At 39.8% G+C, this 23,262-nt stretch overlaps 1 protein-coding gene across 6 annotated transcripts in view; it reads left to right on the forward strand.

Annotated features, from left to right (window-relative positions):
* prkcab (protein kinase C, alpha, b) overlaps positions 1-23,262 on the forward strand; it is a 256,689-nt gene that overhangs the window by 167,354 nt on the left and 66,073 nt on the right. For all 6 annotated transcript variants that reach the window (XM_057817538.1, XM_057817540.1, XM_057817542.1 and 3 more), the window contains one exon: positions 17,634-17,745. In XM_057817538.1, the coding sequence (XP_057673521.1) occupies positions 17,634-17,745 (112 nt within the window). The remainder of the gene's footprint in view (positions 1-17,633; positions 17,746-23,262) is intronic.

Genomic DNA, 23,262 nt, shown 5'->3' on the forward strand with positions numbered 1-23,262 from the left:
ATGCTTCACGGTGAGAATGAGGTGTTGATGTTGGTGAGCTGTTCCATTTTTCCTCCACATACGACGTTGTTTTTTACTCCCAAACAATTCAACTTTGGTTTTATCAGTCCTCAAAATATTTTGCCAAAACCTCTGTGGCGTTTCCAAGTACCTTTTTGCAAACATTAAACGAGCAACAACGCTTTTTTTAGACAACAATGGCTTCCTCCGTGGAGTCCTCCCATGAACACCATTCTTGGCCATAGTTTTACATCTAGTTGATGTGTGCCAGTGATTTCTGTAAGTCTTTAGCAGACACTCTAGGGTTCTTTTTTACCTCTGAGTATTCTGTGCTGAACTCTTGGTGTCATCTTTGGTGGATGACCATTTCTTGGGAGAGAAGCAACAGTGCCAAACTCTCTCCATTTGTAGACAACTTCTTTGACTGTCGATAGATGAACATCCATACTTTTAGAGATGGTTTTGTATCCTTTCCCAGCTTTATACAAATCGACAATCCTTGATCGCAGGTCTTCAGACAGCTCTTTTGACCGAGCCATGATGCACATCAGACAATGCTTCTCATCAAGACAATTCTTACCAGGTGTGTGTTTTATAGTGGGCAGGGCAGCCTTAAACCACTTATCAGTGATTGAGCACACACCCTACTTGAAATGTTTGGTAAAATTGGTTTAAATTGCTCTTTAAGTCTCATTTGGCATAGGTTTCACTTACTTATTTTCCCCCTTCTGTCATTGTTTGCATGTAATCCTCACTGAAATAGGAAAATCTAAATGTTCAGGTAGTTTTAGTTAAAGCAGACACTGTATTCTCATCTGTGTGATCAGACCACACTTGATGGTGATTTTATGCAAAAATGTGAGAAATTCCAAAAGGTTCAGATACTTTTTCATATCACTGTACAGACAGAACATACTAAAGATGCTATTTCTAAATTTTTTGGTAAAACTTTATAATAACTATCCGTTTTACTAGTTAATAGATCATTAGTAAACTGTTGATAAATGATTTATTGTTGATTTGTGAAGTATTTGGTAATAGTTTTTTTAAGCATTTACAGGGTGTTCTTAACCTGAAACACAGTTTGTGTAGAAACGTTTCAAGTTTTTGTGTGTAACATTTGGTATTTCTATCTTTTCAGGTTAAGAAATGCCGTTCACTTCAAAAGAAAAGGCATTTCGATCAGGCATTTTGCAGGCAGCGCTCATGTTGCACATTTATGAAAATCTGCCATAGAACCTACAAATATTTGTACTTTTCTTTGTATATTTAACCAATAAAACTTATGACCTTCAACATAAAGTGTATATAGTTTTATTAAGCTCCATCATCTAGCATGGGCATTTACAATGGGGTCAACCATATTGGAACACCCTGTAAATGCTTAACAAACTGTTAACAAATACTTCACAAATCAACAATAAATCATTTATCAACAGTTTACTAATGATCTATTAACTAGTAAAACGGATAGTTATAATAAAGTGTTACCATTTTTTTTTTTTTTTTTTTTTTTTGCACGGTTTTGGGCAACGTGTCAAAAACTTGTCTTCGAATGACTTTCAGTGCAAATTTCTGTAAACAAATACACCAGCACTACTGTATAACAATAGACGTCCAATTACCGTAATTTAAACTGGGAGGGCTACATTTGAATGCTCATGTTTGATCATGAATGTTCATTTGCCCCTTCCGGTCAAAATGACTTAGACATCTAGCATCGTCGATGGCAGCCAATGAGTTAACATAGACACCATTCAAATAGAAATTATTATCTTGTGGAAAATTGTCAGAAAAATTCCAAAACATTGAAAGTTTAGGCATCCCACTTTTAACATTTTGATTTGATTGAATATTGATTCTGTGTCAACTGGTGTCCTTTTCTTGAAAGTGGATGCGACGCAAGGCCTAGCTTTGCTGATTAAGTCATGAGCCGAAAAGCTCGCTGCGGGGGCGGTTACTATGTAAATGAGCGCCATTGTTATGTAAGAGTGCTCGCTCACAGACATATTTTTTTCAAAACTCGGCATAATTAAGGCAAGGCAAGACAAGGTAACTTTATTTGTATAGCATTATTCAACACAAGGCAATTCAAAGTGCTTTACATCACGTGAAGATCCACGAGCAGAGATAAAATGATTTGTAGAAATTGCATTAAATCAAAAGAAAGTTGAAAACAAAGAAAATTGAAACAGGAAATAAAACAATAAATAAAAATCACATTAAATCATCAATGGAATTTAAAAAATTAATTGAAATCAGAAATAGAATAAAAACAACAACAACAAAAACGAATAAAAAGGCAAATTGCGAGAAATTAGAAAAATTTATAGACAGTTATGAATATGCTGCGGTAAACAAAAGCATTTTTAGCCCTGATTGAAAGGAGTTAACAGTTTGAGCACATTTCAGACCATCAGGTAACTTGTTCCAGAGGTGTGGAACATAGTAATTAAATGCTGCCTCACCCTGCTTGGTTCATGTTCTTGGAACACACAGCAGACCGGTCTAGATGCTTCACAGTGATCCAACAAATCAAGACTGTATTTTGGTCCAAGGCCATGAATTGTTTTGTAGATGAGATGAAATGAGATGTATTTCATAGTATATCCTTTGACTTACTGGAAGCCAGTGTAACGATTTCATAACCGGTGTAATATGGTCCTGTTTCTTTGTATTTCTAAGGACTACGGCTGCAGCATTCTGTACTAGCTGCAGCTTCCAGACTGATTTTTTTATTTGAAGGGAACCTCTGACTTAAAGACTTGAAGGCTCTAATAAGCCACAATTGTTCGTTTTTACTAAAATATGTTATTAGAAACACATAAAATATTGCTATTGATTTAAAAATCTATAATATTTAGTACATGTTATGACCTACAGAGGGCGCCATGTTTTAAGTGAGCAATGGATGCTCGGGGTGATGATGTATATTGTCACTGTCATTCGACGAATACTAGGTTACTGGGCTACTGCAAATTCCTTCTACGCGGCGAGGCGTCCAACACATGCAGTCATTGGTTAAAAGCGGCGAGTATTTACTATTTATGTTTTTATTGAGTCTTTTATTACCTTTTCATTGCCTCAAAATACTTTTTGCATGTGTTTCCCTCTCATACTTTCAAGCATTGTGTTTTCTTGTGGTAGCTTGAAAGCAGATTGTTGATCTGTTGACCACATTAGTCACTTAGCATATTTAAATCACTTATTTGATATGACTACATTGAAATATTTTCTTAAGGCATCTTTAGTATAGCTGTCCCGACTAGTCGACGTTGTCGACGTCATCGATGACGTAAATGCGTCGATGGGCAAAACATACCGTCGACGGGTAATGACGGGTTAAAAAAAAAATTACATGCGGATAAAGTTTAGAATGGCGGGCGCTCACGATGCAAGCGGTTGTTACTGGAACCCCCAAGGGGGCATCTATTATTTCAATGTGACCGGCATTGTCAGATTGAGCAAAGAGGAAGAAAGTGGGCGAGCGAGAGAGAGGGAGCGAGATCGGTGAGTTGCGAAAGTGCGCGGGTAGCGCGAAGTTGAATGGCTGCATCCCCCACGGTTTTGTTTTGGTCAATAAAAGTATCCATAAAGAGCCATCCGACGCGTCTCGGTGTTTTTATGCACGCCGCCACCTTCCTGAGGAGGAAATCGGACAAACCGACGACAACGACCCAAGTGAATCGCCGGTTCACTCCTTACTACGGCGAGGAGTTGAAAACACCGCCAATCACCAAAAAGGGCAGAATTGGTAACCAACATGTGAAAGCGACATAAAGCCAAAAAAGCGGACCAGAATAGCCAGAGCCTGGAATTATTTCAAGGAAAATATGGAGGGTGCCACTGTGTGTACTCTTTGCTAAGCTGAGCTCGCATACCACGGTAGCACGTCGGCTATGAACGCTTGAAGCGCCGTAACCCAATTGTAATTTTCGAAGACAACAAGAAACAACAAGCTAGCGGATTTTAAGTCCATACAACTTTCTAACGATTTTTTTAAATGGAAGTTGCCTTTATGTGCGTCGTATCAACGTGCATTTTTATTTAATAAAATAATTAATAAATATTATGTAATTATATTATACATATATTTTTTAAATTATTATTACATTTATTAGGATCATGGAAGCTCCCACTTGGGAAAAATATATACATATATCCTGTATATACATAATAAAAATATATATGGAAACAGCACTGGCCTGCTTACTGTAATCCATGACTGCACTAATGTTAGTTACTTTATATTAAAGTATTATTGTGTACATACAAAAAGTAGTATACTATAAAATTAATACTATATATTTAATCTTTGTTACTGTGAGTATGTGTGCCTTTCATTCAAAATAATTGTGGTAATATTTCAGTGTGCCCTTTACTTTATCTATTTTCAGGTTAAAACAAAAAGTTGAACAGGTTTTCCCCTCCCCCAAAAATGCGGAATGCACACCAGAAAAAGCATCTGAACTCACACAAAGTATTCTTGAAAATGGTTGTCCGGGACATTGCAATTCATTTTATCATTTAGAACAATATAGACAATGACATACCACAAAGAGTCAGAATTGTTTTGACTCCTGTTAAAGAGGTGACGTCACAGTGTTTCCGTTTACATTTTTTTTTTTGCACTAGTTAATGCCAGCAGCATTTGACCTAATTTTTTTGTGATTTATTATTGATATTTATGTTATTTATACATTAATAAAGAATTTAGGTGTTCCAAAATGTTTTTTGTGAATTAATAAGCTTCAACAAAAATTTCATTTTTAAATTAGTAAAAAAAAAATTTTTTTTTTTAATCATTAGATTAGTTGACTAATAGAAAAAAAATAGTCGGCTGACTAATCGGGAGGAAATTAGTCGTTTGGGACAGCCCTAATCTTTAGTATGTTCTGTCTGTATGCATCTAAATAAAACAAGCTGAAAGCGCACGGTAGTACTTTGGATGTCAAATTCGCCGCTTATAAGACGTTTCGCCGGTGTAGCTCATTTTGACAGAACACCGTTTTTTTTTTTTCTTCTCTCGTCTCGTCTCATCCTGTCTTTCCTGTTCATTTTGCTTTTGCTGCTTGTTTTTTGCATTGACATGTTTATGTCGCTAGAGTCATACTTTGGAAGCACGGCAGCGTAACCAAGTGACGTCACCGCCCTGTGACATAAACAACAATGGCGACCTACTGTTATAATAATTTTACAAATTGTATGAAAACAAAAACATCAAGAGGGGTTTCAATATCAAATATTTTTAACTCATAATAACGTTTATCTTTTAAGAACTACAAACCGTTCTATCTGCGGATCCCTTTAAGAAACTGGGTAACACTTTATAATAGCTATCCGTTTTACTAGTTAATAAATCATTAGTGAACTGTTGATAAATGATTTATTGTTGATTTGTGAAGTATTTGTTAGCAGTTTTTAAAGTATTTAGAGGGTGTTGTTAACCTGAAACACAGTTTGTGTAGAAACGTTTCAAGTTTTTGTGTGTAACATTTGGCATTTCTATCTTTTCAGGTTAAGAAATGCCGTTCACTTCAAAAGAAAAGGGCTTTTTGATAAGGCATTTTGCAGGCAGCGCTCATGTTGCACATTTATGAAAATCTGCCATAGAACCTACAAATATTTGTACTTTTCTTTGTATATTTAACCAGTAAAACTTATTACCTTCAACATAAAGTGTATATAGTTTTATTAAGATCCATCAACTAGCATGGGCATTAAGAATGGGGTCAACCATATTGGAACACCCTGTAAATGCTTAACAAACTGTTAACAAATACTTCACAAATCAACAATAAATCATTTATCAACAGTTTATTAATGATCTATTAACTGGTAAAATGGATAGTTATTATAAAGTGTTACCAGAAACTGTTGTTTGGGCCAAACTATAGACCCTACCCACCGACGTCACAAAATCACGTGATCGCTGTATTGTTCCGCCCCCTTGTCCGTCATTTTGTGTCTGTATTATCAATGGTCTCAATTGATCGAGCAACTTATAATGCATTTCATGGAAGACCCGGTGCTTTCGGATGCCGTAAACTCACTTGATGCGTTGCATAAAAGGCGTTATGTGGAAAAGCTTCAGTTTATCCATTCGCCAGATCCATATTTGATTCCTAAATCGATGTTTTTCGACCCGCTGTCTCCGCCGTATTTGCCTGACATCTGCTAGCTACCCTGATATGTACAACTATCTTGTCCACACAAAATCAGCCTATTCTCACGAAAGTTTGAAAAACTATAAGATCTTGGAGGCTTATAAATACTCCGTTGCTGGTTGGGTGAAACAGGTCCTCGTCCACGAAAATTCGGCAGGAATCTATCTTGTGCTTGGAAAGGTGAGTTACGAAATTTTCAATTCAAAATCTTTTGTTCTTGCTAACATCCACTGTCAAGTCTAATGTATTTCATGTCATTTGTCAATGGAGCTAGGGCTTTTAATGTTTATATGGTTTAGCGATAGCACTCTCACTACATACATACGTGTATGTTGTCGGCGATTAGCCTAGCAATGATCTTAATTGTGGTTGTCAGCCCAAAACCCTCCAAATATATATTAAATGCATCCTACCAGATATAAAATGACTACTACATAATCTGTGGTAATCGTTTGGAGCCCAGTTTTCTCGTCGAATTGCAGCAGCACATCTCGCTCTCTCCTCTCCGGGTAGAACTTCAAGGCTCTCCGTCTAACTTCTCTGTTATTGCAACCGACCGCCACACACGCCTTCACCATTTTGATTATTAATGTTAACGAGCAGAAAAACACGCCGTAAATAGGAGGAATGTACGTAGCCGTAACAGGTAAACACGATGTGTTGACGGACAATTGGGCGGTACCAGTCAGGAGGACGGAGTTGTGACGTCACGTGGGTAGGGTCTATAGTCTAGCTGCATTCCCACCATCTTTAGAAGTTTCTGTCTGTATGCATCTAAACAAAACATGCTGAAAGCGCACGGTAGTACTTTGGGTGTAAAATTTGCCCCTTGTTGGACGTTTTGCTAGTGTAGCACATTTTGGCAGAACACAGGTTTTTTCCTACTCTCATCTCGTCTCATCCAGTCTTTCCTGTTCGTTTTGCTTATGCTGCTGTTGTTTTGTGAAATATCGACAGTGCTATCATGCTCATTAATGTACCTCTTGGGTTCAAATTGAAAGGGCTGAACAGATGACATGATTATGTCGCTAGAGTCATACTCTGGAAGCCCGGCAGTGTAACCATGTGATGTCACCACCCATCAACAACAATCTCGACCTACTAGTTAACTAATTTTAACACTTGCATAAAAACTAAAACATCAAGAGGGGTTTTAATATCAATTTGTTTTAACTCATAATAATGTTTATCTTTTAAAAACTACCAGTCTATCTGTGGATACCTTTAAGACCTGTAAATATACCGTTGAAATAGTCCAATTTATTGAAAATGAATGCATGCTTAAGTTTTCCTTGTTTAGTCAAAAGTCCCTTAATTTTGGCTATATTTTTAGGTGGTAATAGGCAGATTTAGTGACTGACCTTAGATGGCTGTCAATAATTGCACCAAGATTTCTAACTTGATTTGTAGCCGTAAGTGACAGTGTGCCAAGGTGCGTGCTGATCTTTGACCTTTCCTTTTATGGCCCAAAAATGAAAATAATCACCTCTGTATTCCCCACATTCAGCTGGAGAAATTTCTGCCACATCCATTCATTAATTTGATGAATGTGTTGCAGGCACCAGATTATGGCACCATTCACAATTATATGAATCCTGAAAAATACAGGTTAAATGCATTAAAGATGCGCACGATGACGCCAGCTTGCCGTTGCTCATCAGGAATCTTTATTTACACAATTCAACATAAATACTGTCTGCTTTGTCTCATTTATATTATTCAGTACATCCATTACTGTATTATTACTGTCAATTTAAACAGTCCATACTTTCCAACACAATTGTTGGTTCTTTTAAATGCTTTTAAACACAATCAGTCTTTACACACAAGAAAGTATATTATCCTAACTTCTGCTACTATTTTCCAAAAATCCGTTTTGGCTCATTCAACACTATCAAAGTGCATTTATGGTACATGTCAATCAAACATGAGAGACTAATGCAGTAACCGGTATGAACATATTTACATTTGTATTTTTGTTTCAAATTTGAACAAAAATATATCATACATAACGAAAACAGTGTAATTATTAACAAAAATACAGAGGAGATGCGATGCCCACAGTCGAACCGACCGTTACACAAAGAAAAAGAGAGCGCCATTTTGAGCTCGTCATTCTACTTAGACAATGGCTCAATATAAAGTCAATATGCGCGTAAACAAAATCATTTTTGGCCCAAAACGTAAATTATAGACTCATTAACTACTCTGAGATGTTTGGTGTAATTTACTCACCTGAAAAATACAGGTTAAATGCATTAAAGATGCGCACGATGACGCCAGCTTGCCGTTGCTCATCAGGAATGGGAACATGGCTGCGCGCATGCGTCATTAGGACTACAGCACCGCCACCTCCCTCTGAGCAGCAGTCCAACGGCGCCACCCACTGACCACTCCAAACATCATAAATTGGACACACATCTTTTCTGCATTACAAACCCATAAATTTCACACACAAATGTGATCACTTTTGGGGGCATCACACACTCCCTGACAAATAAAAAAAAATGGCTCCTGACGTTTTTAAAACACACGTCTCAAACTTGGTATTAACTCTTAAACTTTTTTTTCTTTTTAACTACTTTTCTTACTTCCCCTCATCATGAGATGGTATTGTAACATGAGGTTGGCATGGGTGGTTGAACGATGTATGGTACGTATGGTGTGTGCGTGTGACAAATGGAATGTGAATGTGGCATGGTTGGGAAGTATTGCATCAACGTAGGCGATGGGGACGCGTGCAGAGATGTCTGAACGACGGGTGAATATGGTATCGAGTTCCCTAAGACAGAATTAACTGCAATGCGTTCTTGCCATGACGGTTCACCCAGTGAGTTATAAGTCAGGAACTTTCTAGGCTTTTTATCACGAGTTGACTTTCTGACCTCTAACCTAACTGGATCTCGCGAAGGATCTGAGCGTTGTGCTTTGGTTCTAGATGAGGCCCTAGAATGTTGTTCCTCCTCTGAGTCAGACAGTGACGTTCCTCTATCCATCCTGGGTTCCTCCCTTCTTTCTTCTGGCAACAAGACAGGTTCTGGAAAATACTCAGGGATAGGCTGACTTTCACTGGAAATCAGTGTTGGACTGACAGAGTTCTGGATTTCTGTGGCAACAGTTCTTTCAGCAGGTCTTCTTAGCCAGTATCCTACGTGGCTATTATCATCTTCATCATCAGATTCACTGCTGGTGTCATGTTCAATGCTTGGTTGATTTCGGGTGTCTGGAACTATTCTTTGGTTCTTTCTGTTCTTGTCTGGGACTGTGTTGGATTTAGATGGCATTGTTTCAAGAGGTAGATCATTCACCAATAAAAGGAGATTTCGATGTAGCGTTCGGGTCTTTTGCTGCCCTCCCAGCTCAGGACACACAACATACACAGGACTCTCAGCGACCTGACTCCTGACCACGTGAACAGTATCCTCCCAGTAAGACCTTAACTTTCCTGGGCCTCCACGCTGACTGAGGTTTCTTACAAGGACCCTGTCCCCTGGCTTCAGCATTACTCCTCTTGCCTTCTTGTCATAGATCACCTTCCCCCTTGCGCTTGCTTTTTTACTGTTTTCAGCAGCAATTCGGTAGGCTTCTGTCATCTTCTCAGCCCATTTCTCGGCATATCCTTTTGGTGAGTATGCTTCTTTTCTTTCTGGTAAACCAAACAGTAAATCAACGGGGAGGTGTGGATGGCGACCATAAAGGAGGAAAAAGGGTGAGTAGCCTGTAGATTCATGTCGTGTGCAATTGTACGCGTGGATCACATGTGGGAGGTGATCCTTCCATCGCAGTTTCTCTCTTTCTGTTAATGTTCTCAACATCTGGAGGACAGTTCTATTGAGACGCTCCACTGGGTTGCTCTGAGGATGATAGGGCGATGTTCTTGAGTGGCCAACTCCTGACAATTGTTGCAATCTTTGAAATAGTTTGTTTTCAAATTCCCGGCCTTGGTCATGATGTAATTTCGACAGGTACCCAAATTTTGGAATGAAGTCATTAAACATGTGTTCTGCAGCGGTCTTTCCACTTTTGTTCCTTGTGGGGTATGCTTGAGCAAACCTAGTGAAGTGGTCAATCACAACTAGAATATATTCATAACCTCCACTACTTGCTTCCAGATGCAAGTAGTCAATGCAGACCAGCTCTAAGGGAAAATTTGAGGTGACGCTGCCCATTGGAGCTCGGACATGAGTGACTGGTTTCTTTGACTTTATACATGGGCATTTTCGGGTGACATATTCTTCGATTTCTTTGGACATGAAGGGCCAATAGAATCTCTCTCGTGCAAGGTGAAGTACTCTCTCTGTCCCAACATGACCCATTTCATTGTGCAGATGTTTCAGTGCGAGTGCTCTATATTTTTCAGGGAGAACTAGTTGTCGACGATGGTTAGTCTTCCTATACAGCAGGTTATTTTCAACTACTAGCTTGCTCCACTCGTGAAGTAGTTTTCTGGCTGCTGCAGTCACAGTTTTACATGCTTCATTTGTTAATTTTTGGTTGGACTCTTTCAACTCAATAATCTTGTTTATGGCTTGGTCATTTCTTTGCGCCCGCACTAATTCTTCATGACTGATCGTTTGCAAGTGCGGCCAAAACTGTTGATTCGAATCGGAGGAAGCCGTATTTAGCATCGCCACCCAAGCCACATCTTCTCTTTTCGCTGCCTGACTTCCATCCCATGTCGTACACACTACCTCACTTGAGAGTTCCTCGGTGCAAGTTCTTTCATACTTTTCCATATCCAAGGGAAGACGAGATAAGGTGTCTGCGTCTATATTTGACTTCCCAGGCCTGTACTTGACATCAAACCGAAAGTCTGCGAGCTCTCCAACCCATCGATGACCAACAGCATTGAGCTTTGCTGTACTCATGACATAGGTCAAGGGGTTGTTGTCAGTATAGATCGTGAAGTGGGGCGCATAGTACAGGTAGTCGCGGAATTTCTCACATACAGCCCACTTCAATGCGAGGAATTCAAGTTTTCCACTGTGCAGGTGGTAGTTGCGTTCGGCTGGTGATAGTGTTCTTGAACCATAGCCAATGACTCTAAGTTTTCCATTTTGTCGCTGATACAGAACAGCTCCTAGGCCCTGGTCTGAAGCGTCTGTATGTAGGATAAAAGGTTGGTTGAAATCAGGGTACGCTAGAACTGGTGGGTTCGTGAGGAGTTCAACCAGTTGTTCAAGTGCTCGTTGGTGTTCACTCGTCCAAACGATGGGCTCTTTAGATGGCAACTGCGGGCGTTTGGACTTTTTACCATGTGACTGGAGTGTGGCTTGCCCTGGTGGAATTTGGAGCAGCTCATAAATTGGTCTGGCAATCCGGGAAAAATCTTGTATGTATGACCGGAAATAACCCAGAAATCCAGTTACTCTCCTCACTTCACCAACTGTTTTGGGTGTCTTACTTGTCAGGGTTTGCACAGCTTCAATGTCTCGTGGGTCTACTTTGACTCCTTCTGCTGACACTAGGCGACCCACATATCTGACTTCCTGTTTGAATAGTTCACATTTCTCAGGTCTCAACTTCACCCCATGACGTTGAAGGGCTTGCAGAACTTTACGAATTACCTCAACATGGTCTTCAAAAGTTTTTGCATAGCAGAGCACATCATCGAGATATGGGATGCAGCACTCGTCCCTGAGAGGTTCTAATATCTCCTCCATGGCCCTCTGAAACGCAGCAGGGGCATTTGAGAGTCCAAACGGAATACGCACCCACTCATAGAGACCCCACGGAGTAGTGAAGGCAGTAAAAGGACGTGATTCCTCTGCAACAAAGCCTTGATGGTAAGCTTTACCTTGGTCTAAAATGCTAAACCAAGTGTAACCTCCAAGCGTGTCTAGCAAGTCTTTGATTCTGGGCAACGGATGACGATCCGGGACAGTCTTTTTATTCAGGAGGCGGTAGTCGATGCACAAACGCAGGCTGCCGTCCTTCTTTCTAACACAGACTACTGGCGCAGCATACGGGGACTTGGACTTGACTATCCAACCTTTCATCAACAGCTCCTGTATGTACTCTTTCACTTCCTTGAAGAGAGGTTTTGGAACTGCTGAATATGTCTTCTGAACTGGAACTTTGTCTTGGAGGGTGATTGTCATCTGAAGCCCTGGAATGCAACCGATGTCATTGCTATTTTGTGTGAAAGCACCAGCCTCTTCACAGAGCATCTTGTTTACAATTTGCTTTTGCTGCTCACTGAGGTGACTGAGATCGACGACTGGTTGGAGTGTGGTTGTTTCGTCACCAGTCAATATTGGAGCATCATCATGGGTGGATTTTTCATGACGTTGTGCTGGAATAATGGGTTGGTTTGGATGTTGACTGGTGACAGCAGGTGTTATTACAGCACTGTTGACTGTCGCTGTGGTGTGTGTAACCCCTGACAGGTCTGTACTGATCACTTTTTCCACACAGTGCAAACTGCCTAGAGCCGTTCTTTTTGGAATTGTTATTGAGTGTTTTGTATTGTTACCCACAGCTACTGTTACAAACGGTCTTCGCTGGTTCTGTGCCTTGAGCAGACCTACTCCAATGTCCAGTTCAGCCAGTGGAATGCTGTTATCGTCTGGTTCGAACAGGACCATTGGATCGGACAGTTCCATGTGGACCGGAACTTGGCAATTGACCCAGGCCACCTGACCTGCAGGAATGACTGTGTCTTGTCTACCTGTTCGTAGGCGCCCACATGGCGAAGGGGTTTTGTCAGTCTGCAAGAAGTTCACCAGGAGTTCTGCTTTTTCTGTTGGGATCTGCATGGCGTTGCAGATTAGGCCGGTGAGTGTTTGGATTAGGCTTCCAGGTTGTTCTTTTATCATCGCTTCCAACACATTGAAACCCAGCAATGGTCTCTCAAGCACAACACTACTCACCAGAAAAGGCACAGTAATTGACAGGTTAGGGTTTTCATTCCCCTTCAGATTCACTGCCAGCGGGACCCAACCGTCAAATGGGAGAGCATCCCCGTTTACAGCATACACTTTCAATTCCTCTTCAGTTTCAGTTATCTCACTGAGGGGCCTAACAACCAGGTCCGGTAGGAATTTTCTTCTCCAGTCTCTGTCAATCATGCTTACTTGAGCTCCTGTATCGAGTAAGACACTAACTGCTAAACCATTTATACAACATTGTGTCAGAGCTCTTCTCCCCACAAGTTTGGCAAGACATTCACTTTTGCTGTAGGGTAAATCAGGGGTGGTGTCTGATGCTACGGCTAAGTGCATTTGCACCTGATTTACTACCTTGTCTTCTGCTCTGGGACCAGACTTTTCTTCTTTTGTCGTCTCACCCTTGTGGTTGGTGTCAGTTTGGGACAGTGTTTGGGGACCGGTCACTGTTTGTCCCTCTGCAGGGACCGGGTCCCGTTTCCCTGTTGTGTCAGTCTTTTCAAGCATCCCACCGCTCGGTGGCCATCTTTACAACAGTAGAAACAATGGGAACACCTAGGGACGTTTTGCTCCACACACTTCGCACAGACCAAGGGTCTTTGTCTGTCTGTTTTGTTTGCTGTGACCAGGGTCTGCTGTCCTGGTTTTTGGGAATGCATTGACTGTTGCATGGACTGAACAAGTCTTGTGAGATTTTCGACCTTCTCTGTTAACTGTTGGATCAGATCTGGTTTCTTTCGGGAGTTATCTTCTTTGGCGGGAAGAGGGCATTGGTCTACTTCAACTTCCACCTTGTGTACATTTGCTTGCCTCTGTCGGGTGGATGGGCCTAACCTTCGCTGTCTTTCACTCTCATCGCTCATTACTTTCTTCATCTGTCTGAGAATAACCTCATCAGGTACACTGTGGTCTAGCAATAACGGTTTAAGTTCTCTGCGGATATCATCATGTTTGTGTCCTAGACCTTGATAGACAGTATGGAGAAATACATCCTGAACTGTACTTGCATTGTGTCTAACATCAGTGTTAGCATATTTTGAGGCAAGTAAAATCTTTTGTTTTAGCCCAATGACTCGATATAAGAATTGTTGTGGTGTCTCACTATCTTTTTGTTTAGTGCACATTAATTCTTGAAACAATTCTGTATTGCTCTGTTCACCGAGATGTGAGTGAAGGAAACCTTTTAGCTCATCAATAGTTAAATCCTCTTTAATCATCAACATGTCTTTAAAATCCCCAGGTTTGATAATTCTTAAGACTGCTCGAACAACCTCAGCATCACTAAATTGTTCCCTTAAGCCCTCTTCAATCTGACGACAAACACTGTTATAACTAATATCCGACCCCTGATCACCAATTTGACCTCCCTGTATCTTGAATTCTCTTCGGTGAAGGTACGATAGTTCTCTTAATGAGACCATGCTATCTTGAGTCAAAGGTGTGGTATTCATACTCTTGATTCTTGTGCCGGATACATTTGCATTAACAGGCGCAGACTGGTGTTTCGATGGTGGTTGTGTGATATTTTGCGTGTTGTGTTTGGGCATATGTTGCATTATTTGTTTACTCAATTCTTCATAACTAGTAAGCAACTTTTGTAGCTTAACGTCATGAGCCATTACGTTGCCAGCAGCTTCAACATCATCATTAGCATTAGCATCAACATTGATATCATCTTTACTGTTGCTAACTGACCTCTGTAATGCAAGATCTTGACCCGCAATTAAATTTTCAATCAGTTCTTGCAACTGTAGTAAATGTGCCATTCCATCATCTTCCAAATCAAGTAACGCCTTACTGTGCATGAAGTCTGTGATGTAGTCAAAACAGCCCTCTTCATCCTCTGCGGTGAGGTGAGACAGACGATCTTGGTCCATCCCTGGCACTTGATCCAAAGCCTGTACAATCTGGAACAGTTCATTAGCCGGTAAAGTGAGCAGGCTCTTTTTGATGGTCCACACCAAACTCTTCCTCTCACTGTCCGCCATAGCTGCCTCCCGATGTCTTGCCCTTGGTCTCACAGTCCAGGTTCTTCCAGTCTCAATCTGTGTTAGGTGGTTTGTCCTACACCGTACAGTCCTTGCTTTTCAATCGTTGTGCTGACTGGCACAGCGGACCTCACTTCTCAGTAGGTGAAGCGGCTTGCATCCCTTGATGTTGTTGGAAAACGCTGTCTTCATCCCAGGGAACGTTGCTGCTCCCTGCCTCTCAGGTCACTTCCGGTAGAAGTCTCAGGATCAATGGATCAGCTCCAAACCAGCCGGTGGCGCTGATCCCGGACGAGCCCCCAATAAATTGTTGCAGGCACCAGATTATGGCACCATTCACAATTATATGAATCCTGAAAAATACAGGTTAAATGCATTAAAGATGCGCACGATGACGCCAGCTTGCCGTTGCTCATCAGGAATCTTTATTTACACAATTCAACATAAATACTGTCTGCTTTGTCTCATTTATATTATTCAGTACATCCATTACTGTATTATTACTGTCAATTTAAACAGTCCATACTTTCCAACACAATTGTTGGTTCTTTTAAATGCTTTTAAACACAATCAGTCTTTACACACAAGAAAGTATATTATCCTAACTTCTGCTACTATTTTCCAAAAATCCGTTTTGGCTCATTCAACACTATCAAAGTGCATTTATGGTACATGTCAATCAAACATGAGAGACTAATGCAGTAACCGGTATGAACATATTTACATTTGTATTTTTGTTTCAAATTTGAACAAAAATATATCATACATAACGAAAACAGTGTAATTATTAACAAAAATACAGAGGAGATGCGATGCCCACAGTCGAACCGACCGTTACACAAAGAAAAAGAGAGCGCCATTTTGAGCTCGTCATTCTACTTAGACAATGGCTCAATATAAAGTCAATATGCGCGTAAACAAAATCATTTTTGGCCCAAAACGTAAATTATAGACTCATTAACTACTCTGAGATGTTTGGTGTAATTTACTCACCTGAAAAATACAGGTTAAATGCATTAAAGATGCGCACGATGACGCCAGCTTGCCGTTGCTCATCAGGAATGGGAACATGGCTGCGCGCATGCGTCATTAGGACTACAGCACCGCCACCTCCCTCTGAGCAGCAGTCCAACGGCGCCACCCACTGACCACTCCAAACATCATAAATTGGACACACATCTTTTCTGCATTACAAACCCATAAATTTCACACACAAATGTGATCACTTTTGGGGGCATCACAAATGCATTTACTCAGGTTCAAATTATTTTAAGAAGATTTAGTTATGGAGAGCGAACAATGACTTTCTCCCAGTCTTTTTTGTCTTTTGTTTTTTTTTTCTTATTTTATTCTTTCAGTTACCTCTGACTTAAGATGCAGGACTGCGCATTGTAAAACTATTGCGTATGCGTGAGAAGCCTCTAAATCTTTCATCTGCAGTCTGATGTTAACAAGAGAATTGGACTCTTTCGTTATTGCAGTCTCTCAACAAGGCTCTTTTGGGAAAAATTGAGTATCCTCACAATAGTCGAATCCAAAAATGGAGGAATACCCAGGAGGCCCTGACACAGAAGAGGCATAAATTACCACACCATCTGGGTAAATTTTCCCTTCCTCCCTGAAGGTGGGCTGCATGGTGCCAAGGAGCAAAAATAGAATGACGTCACGGCAATTAGAATTTTCCTAGGCCCGTCATTTCCCTGCCAATCACATAAAAACAACTCCGCATTATGCATCCATTTAATACGTTTTTCCCTCTGCTTTGACATCCGTGCCAGCTTTTTCTGATGAACGAAATCCTCTCTGGCAGTTAGCTTTTGGAATAAAAGGATGTTAGGAAATAAAAGCACAAGTTTTGATTCCATGATAGGAACCATACATTTTCGGATTCTGTTGTCACTCTACAATCGCACTGCCCTGTGTCATCATTTGGAATTTAGGTCCCCGGAACCGTATGAGAACGTCAACCCCCAGCTTGCATAAAAGATCTTCATGCCAGATGTGCGGCCAATATAAACAGCTGCTCAGTTGGAAATCTCTTGGCATGGCACACAGCCGCCGTTGTTCATTCACTGCACGTATTTATGCCTTTGTAACTCTGGAGGTTCGGAACAGGGAGAAAATGCTGGGATGCCTTCCAGGTTGACAAGGAATGCAAACTTTCTGCATTCTCACACATTGACAAAGGCCTGACATTTCCCTTCCAGATGGATATTTCATTTTTATCAGCTCCCTCCTTATTTTCAGTCAGCTTCTCAGTCAAACACTGTGTGTGTGTCTGTGTGTGTGTCTACTTCTGAGATGATGTAAGGCAGCTGGGACACATTTCAGCTCACCTGCAACACTTATAAAGATTAGCCCTATAGAAAACGGCTGAATAGATCTTTTACATTGACTTTAATCTGCGGCTATAAAAAGAGCTGCTTCCTTTCTGTTCCAGGCAGGAGGAAAGTTCAATTACAATAATTTTCAAGCCAATTAACTCATAAGTTACCCTCATCATCATTGGCACTGAAACATAATCTCTGACTTCCAGCCCAACTGTTTTCTGCTACATTTCCAATCATGCTTCCATGCTTTTGTGTTTGCAGGATCCCAGAAGCAAGCACAAGTTCAAGATCCACTCTTATGGCAGTCCCACGTTCTGCGACCACTGTGGCTCGCTGCTTTACGGTCTCATCCACCAGGGCATGAAATGTGACAGTGAGTACGCTGTTCATTGCGCCATAGATTCTTTTTAAGAAGCAGCCTTACATATGACAATTGATTTCCATGAACATACTATTTACAAAAATATTCGATTAACACGAGACCAGCAATTGTTGAAAAATTTGTCAAGTTCATTGGTCAGCCGTGAGCGTAGTTCCTCAATCAAATGTGGCGGCATTGTGCATGACAATAGCCAATCAGAGTCGACCTAATATGATGGTAATAAAAAGTTGAAATCTTAAGTGTTCAGTACAGATCCTTTAAACCTATTAGTTAAAGGTACACAGTACACCAGTGTTGTTTTTGGCAGCCCTTTTAAATTTCGTTTTAGTCTTACAAAAATACTTATGAGTCTTAGTCATATTTTAGTCATTTCAAAATGTCATCGTCTTCGTCTAGTTTTAGTCAACAAATACTGTATTTTTCGGACTATAAGTCGCATTTTTGTCATAGTTTGGCTGGGGGTGCGACTTATGCTCAGGAGCGACTTATGTATGAAATTATTAACACATTATCATATCATTTCACGTTTTTTGGAGTGACACTGATGGTTTGGTAAACTTGTTAGGATGTTCTTTATGCATAGTTATTTGAATAAATAGCATAGTTATTTGTTCCCAGAAACGTATAAATGCGTTCTATTTTTAAATGCTTCATTGTCCCAAAAACATATTTATACGTCTTTTGCGTTTTTTTTTGTTTTTTTTTCAAGAAACATCTAAAACTTGTGATCTATCTGAGAAACAAAAAACAAGGCTCCAAACCCATTTTAAAGCAATAAAACTGGCCACTGGAGGGCAGTAGCACATTTTGTAAGACCGGCAACCCGATTCAACAGCAATGAACGGCCGGGTAGCACGGTCAGAGCGCTGGGGGCATGATGCCAGGCGGCGCTCCGACCGAACAAAACAACCGAGAGGACGCCCTGGAGGCCAGGCGCTGGAAGACTGAGCAAAACGAGTGGGACCCCCAGTGCAGCGGCTCGCCGAGCAGACTCCGCAGAGACGCAAAAATAATCCATCTTTGTGAGACAGACAACGTTGAGGGAAAAGTTTACACGGCTGACGTGGCGACAATGGCATCATCTCGGCGACAAAGCATCATCTCTCAGTAGTCATGTGTATATAAATTGTTACTTTGCTATCAAAAGCTCTATTTTTCTGGTTGTTCTTGGTATTTTGTAAAAGGAAAACATTATTCAGATGTTTGGGATGTAACTAATGCAAAAAATAGCTTTGTTAAAATCAGTTCTATTTGAAATGTATGTGTTTGCAAAAAGCTCATTTTCTCCGTTTTTTCATCAGAAATGGGAAAATTGCTCAAACTAAGCTATTTTCTAATGCTGATTTCTAAAGAATGGAAAAAGATATGAACTTACTTTTTTTCTGCTGAAAGAAGAGAGTCCAATCTTTCTTTTGGGTGGGTTCCATGTTAATATAGCAATAGAACAGAATTTTCTGTAGGCCTTGCAAAATCAGTCAAAATCCAGGAAAACGGCTGGGAGTGAAGGGCCTTGCTCTGGTGAAATTGGCTGGGGGTGAATGAGTCAATAGCTATGGCCACGTTCGCGTTCTGCCTTTGGCAATGTGTGTTCAATTGTATTATTGACTTTTTTATATTGAAATGCATGCTTTTAGTTTGTGGCGCTTTCACCCCCAAGTAGGGGGGCACTCGCACTTGTTTACGCGAAGAAGAGTGCTCACACGCCAGAAGAAGGCGGACAACTACGCAGCGTCTGAGCGAGTGGGTGAGAGAGAGACAGAGAGAGAGAGAGAGAGAGAGAAACATGGCTGCGACCCGACGTTCATTGTTTATGCTTGTAAAATATCTCTACAGAGGCAGCGCCTGTGTGTATCATCTTTTCTGTTGTTGTGTGTTTTCCACCCGCGATCGGACACTTAGAGCCAGTTGTTTGGTTGTTTGAACGATGTGCTAATGCTAACGAGCGCATGTTAACCGTTTCTCTCATTGCTGTAATAGCAGCTAATTATCATTTATTTACATTGATGCGAACCTATTTGGTATCGAGGACGAAATGGATTTGAATTATTTCTTATTTTTAGTTTCACTCTTCAAATGATGGTGTCATAACGACGGCCAAAATAAATTCAGCAAATTATACGGACGTCCAGCATCGTCATTTGGGAGTTTAACTCGCTGTATAGCCAGGACCGAGCCGTAGCGTCCTGGTGAGGACAGTACATTCACATTTTGTTGTTCATGCGTCATGTATCGTTATAATACTGTACACTTATTCAGCATGTTGTTCTCTATTGTATTTTTACTTTAAATTGCCTTTCAAGATGACATATCTGTTCTATGTGTTGGATTTTATCAAGTAAATTTCCCCCAAAAATGCGACTTGTACTCCGGTATGATTTATATACTAGTGTGTTTTTTTCCTCTTTGTTTGGCATTTTATGGCTGGTGCGACTTATACTCACGTGCGACTTATAGTCCGAAAAATACGGTACTCAAAAATGTTTTCGTTTGCAAACTTCAAAAGTTTTATTTCATGAATAAATAAATAAATAGATAAATAGATAAATAAAAGGTTTCCAACAATTTCGAATGAACATTGACAAACGAGCATATAATTGTAGAGTCTACATGGACATCACCATCTTCGTGATGATAATACACGCTCAGCAGGAAAACAGTACATTATTTTGAATTAATTAAATTCCCTTAAGGCGGCACGGTGGCAGAATGGTTAGCACGTCCGTCTCACAGTTCTTTGATTTGTTCTCCCCCGTGCCTGCTTGGGTTTTCTCCAGGTACTCCGGTTTCCCCCACATCCCAAAAAACATGATAGGCTGATCGAACACTCTAAATTGGCACTAGGCATGAGAGTGCGCAGGAATGGTTGTTTGTCTCCTTGTGGCCTGCAATAGCGTACCGCACGAATGCTATTTTTAGACCGCAAGGCCACGTGACGTCACCATCGTAAACTGGAAAGGGGTCAACATAGAAGCACCCTCGCATACAACCCGTGCTAGAACTGCTTGTTTTCTGCCAGTAATCTCTCAAAAAAGAACATGTCGATTAAACACTGCTGCTAGGGAACTTGTAGAAACGACTCTAGACATTACGACCGTCCACATATGAAGGATGTTTTCTTCATACGTTTCCCAAAGCCAAAAACTCAGAGGGGAAAAAAAAATGAACAATGGATCAACTTGTGCAGACGTCCAAAAGACCAGTTTAACTTCAGCGAGGTAAGCAGTAAAAATTTTGTTGGGGGCCATGGTACTACAGATGACAATGCTGATCCATTGCCTGCCCCGAAGAGGTTAGCCTTTTTGATATTCTTACTTTTTAGCGTGGCATTTTGCCGTACGTTGACTCACATATCATTTGTAATATTTATGAACAATCTTTTTTATTTAATTGTTGAGAACTGGGAATCAAGATTTTGTTGTGTGTAGATATATATATATATGTATAGAGTATATACAGTATATTATATGGCCTCCTACCTAGTTACTTGTAGGTGGTAGTACTGCTTTGACTGACATTTATATTAGGGCTGTCAAACGATTAAAATTTTTAATCGAGTTAATTACAGCTTAAAAATTAATTAATCGTAATTAATCGCAATTCAAACCATCTATAAAATATGCCATATTTTTCTGTAAATTATTGTTGGAATGGAAAGATACAAGACACAAGACGGATATATACATTCAACATACGGTACACACGTACTGTATTTGTTTATTATAACAATAAATCAACAAGATGGCATTAACATTATTAACATTCTGTTAAAGCGATCCATGGATAGAAAAACCTGTAGTTCTTAAAAGATAAATGTTAGTACAAGTTATAGAATTTTTATATTAAAACCCCTCTTAATGTTTTCGTTTTATTAAAATTTGTAAAATTTTCAATCAAAAAATAAACTAGTAGCTCGCCATTGTTGATGTCATTACACCATCCGCACTCCCCAAACCCATAAAATTATTTGGACCCAAGCGCCAGCAAAGGGCGCCAAACAACAAAAAACAAGTAACAAGCGGACATTACACTGCTGTCATTTTAATCTGAGCGGGGCATGTGCGTTAATTGCGTCAAATATTTTAACGTGATTAATTAAAAAATTTAATTACCAACCCGTTAACGCGATAATTTTGACAGCCTTAATTTATATATCACAACAGTCATGTAGGCTTATTTTTCTAAAAAAAGGATATTTGAATGAATTAGTCATGTTTGGCCTTGGTCTTTTTTATAAGCCTGTTCATGCCTACAGGTAGGCTCTAGATTTAACAGCTTTACCTTTTCTGTTGTAATGAAACAACCTTTGTAAGGGGGAAGTGTAAATAAACAAAGATTTGTTATTAATGAAAAAGATAAAAGTGTTCGTTGGCTGTCACTGAGTAGCATTTGCGATCGCTACACAAAAATAGCAATATAAATTACCCCCAAGAACGGTCAGAGACGTAAGACAACCAGAGGATATAAAATATAAGAAAGACAGGGCATATGGTGGTAAAGGATAGCTTTTTGAAACAGGAGAATGTCATTGTCAGTGGTGTAAGGCAATGTATACAAGAAAAAGGTGTCGATAAAAAAGCTACTTCTGGATCAGGTCGGCCCTTTTTCCCTTCTTTTTCAGCCCTCGACACTTGTGAGGATAAGCGTGTGTGACTTTCAAAGAAGTGACATCTTCTGACTTTTCTTTCTTTCTTTTTTTGGGACAGACCAATATTCAAATGGGCAAAAGAAGAATGAAAACATCTGTCTTCCCTTGTTGAATAACATTTAGCAAAAATTAAATGGTAAAATTATCTAAAGAATTGCACATATATATATATATATATATATATATATATATATATATATATATATATATATATATATATTGCACATATTGGGCATATATGCACAAACCTATGTTTTTTTACCATTTTTTCTAATGAAAGTACAGTATGTATTTTACATGAAATGTGCTTATTTGATCTTTGTTTAATCTCTACTTCGGTAGCCTTTAGCCTAGCTTATTTCAAGTTTGTCGGTGTAGCAGAAAATTGTGCACAGACAAAGGTTCCATTTTTGGAAAACAACCTGCAATTAAAATATGTTCATATTTTTAACTTCTTAAAAGTTTTGTAATTAGTAATCATATTTAATGCATTGAACTCTCACCTCTAGTTAAAATACAACATAAAAATCAAGTTCATAAAAGAATGACAATTATAATGAAAGCCAATGATATACAGTGGTATGAAAAAGTATCCGAACCTTTTTGAATGTCTCACATTTCTGCATAAATTCACCATCAAATGTGATCTGATCTTTTTCAAAATCACACAGATGAAAATGCAGCGTCTTCTTTAACTAAAACCAACTAAGAATTTATAGGTTTTCATATTTTAATGAGGATTGCATGCAAACATTGACACAAGGGGGAAAATAAGTAAATGAACCATCTGCCTCAGGAGACTTAAAGAGCAGTTGAAACCAAATTTTACCAACCATTTTAAGTCAGGTGTGTGCCCAATCACT

Source organism: Corythoichthys intestinalis, chromosome 16 (assembly GCF_030265065.1).
Source record: "Corythoichthys intestinalis isolate RoL2023-P3 chromosome 16, ASM3026506v1, whole genome shotgun sequence".
Classification (NCBI taxonomy): Eukaryota; Metazoa; Chordata; class Actinopteri; order Syngnathiformes; family Syngnathidae; genus Corythoichthys; species Corythoichthys intestinalis.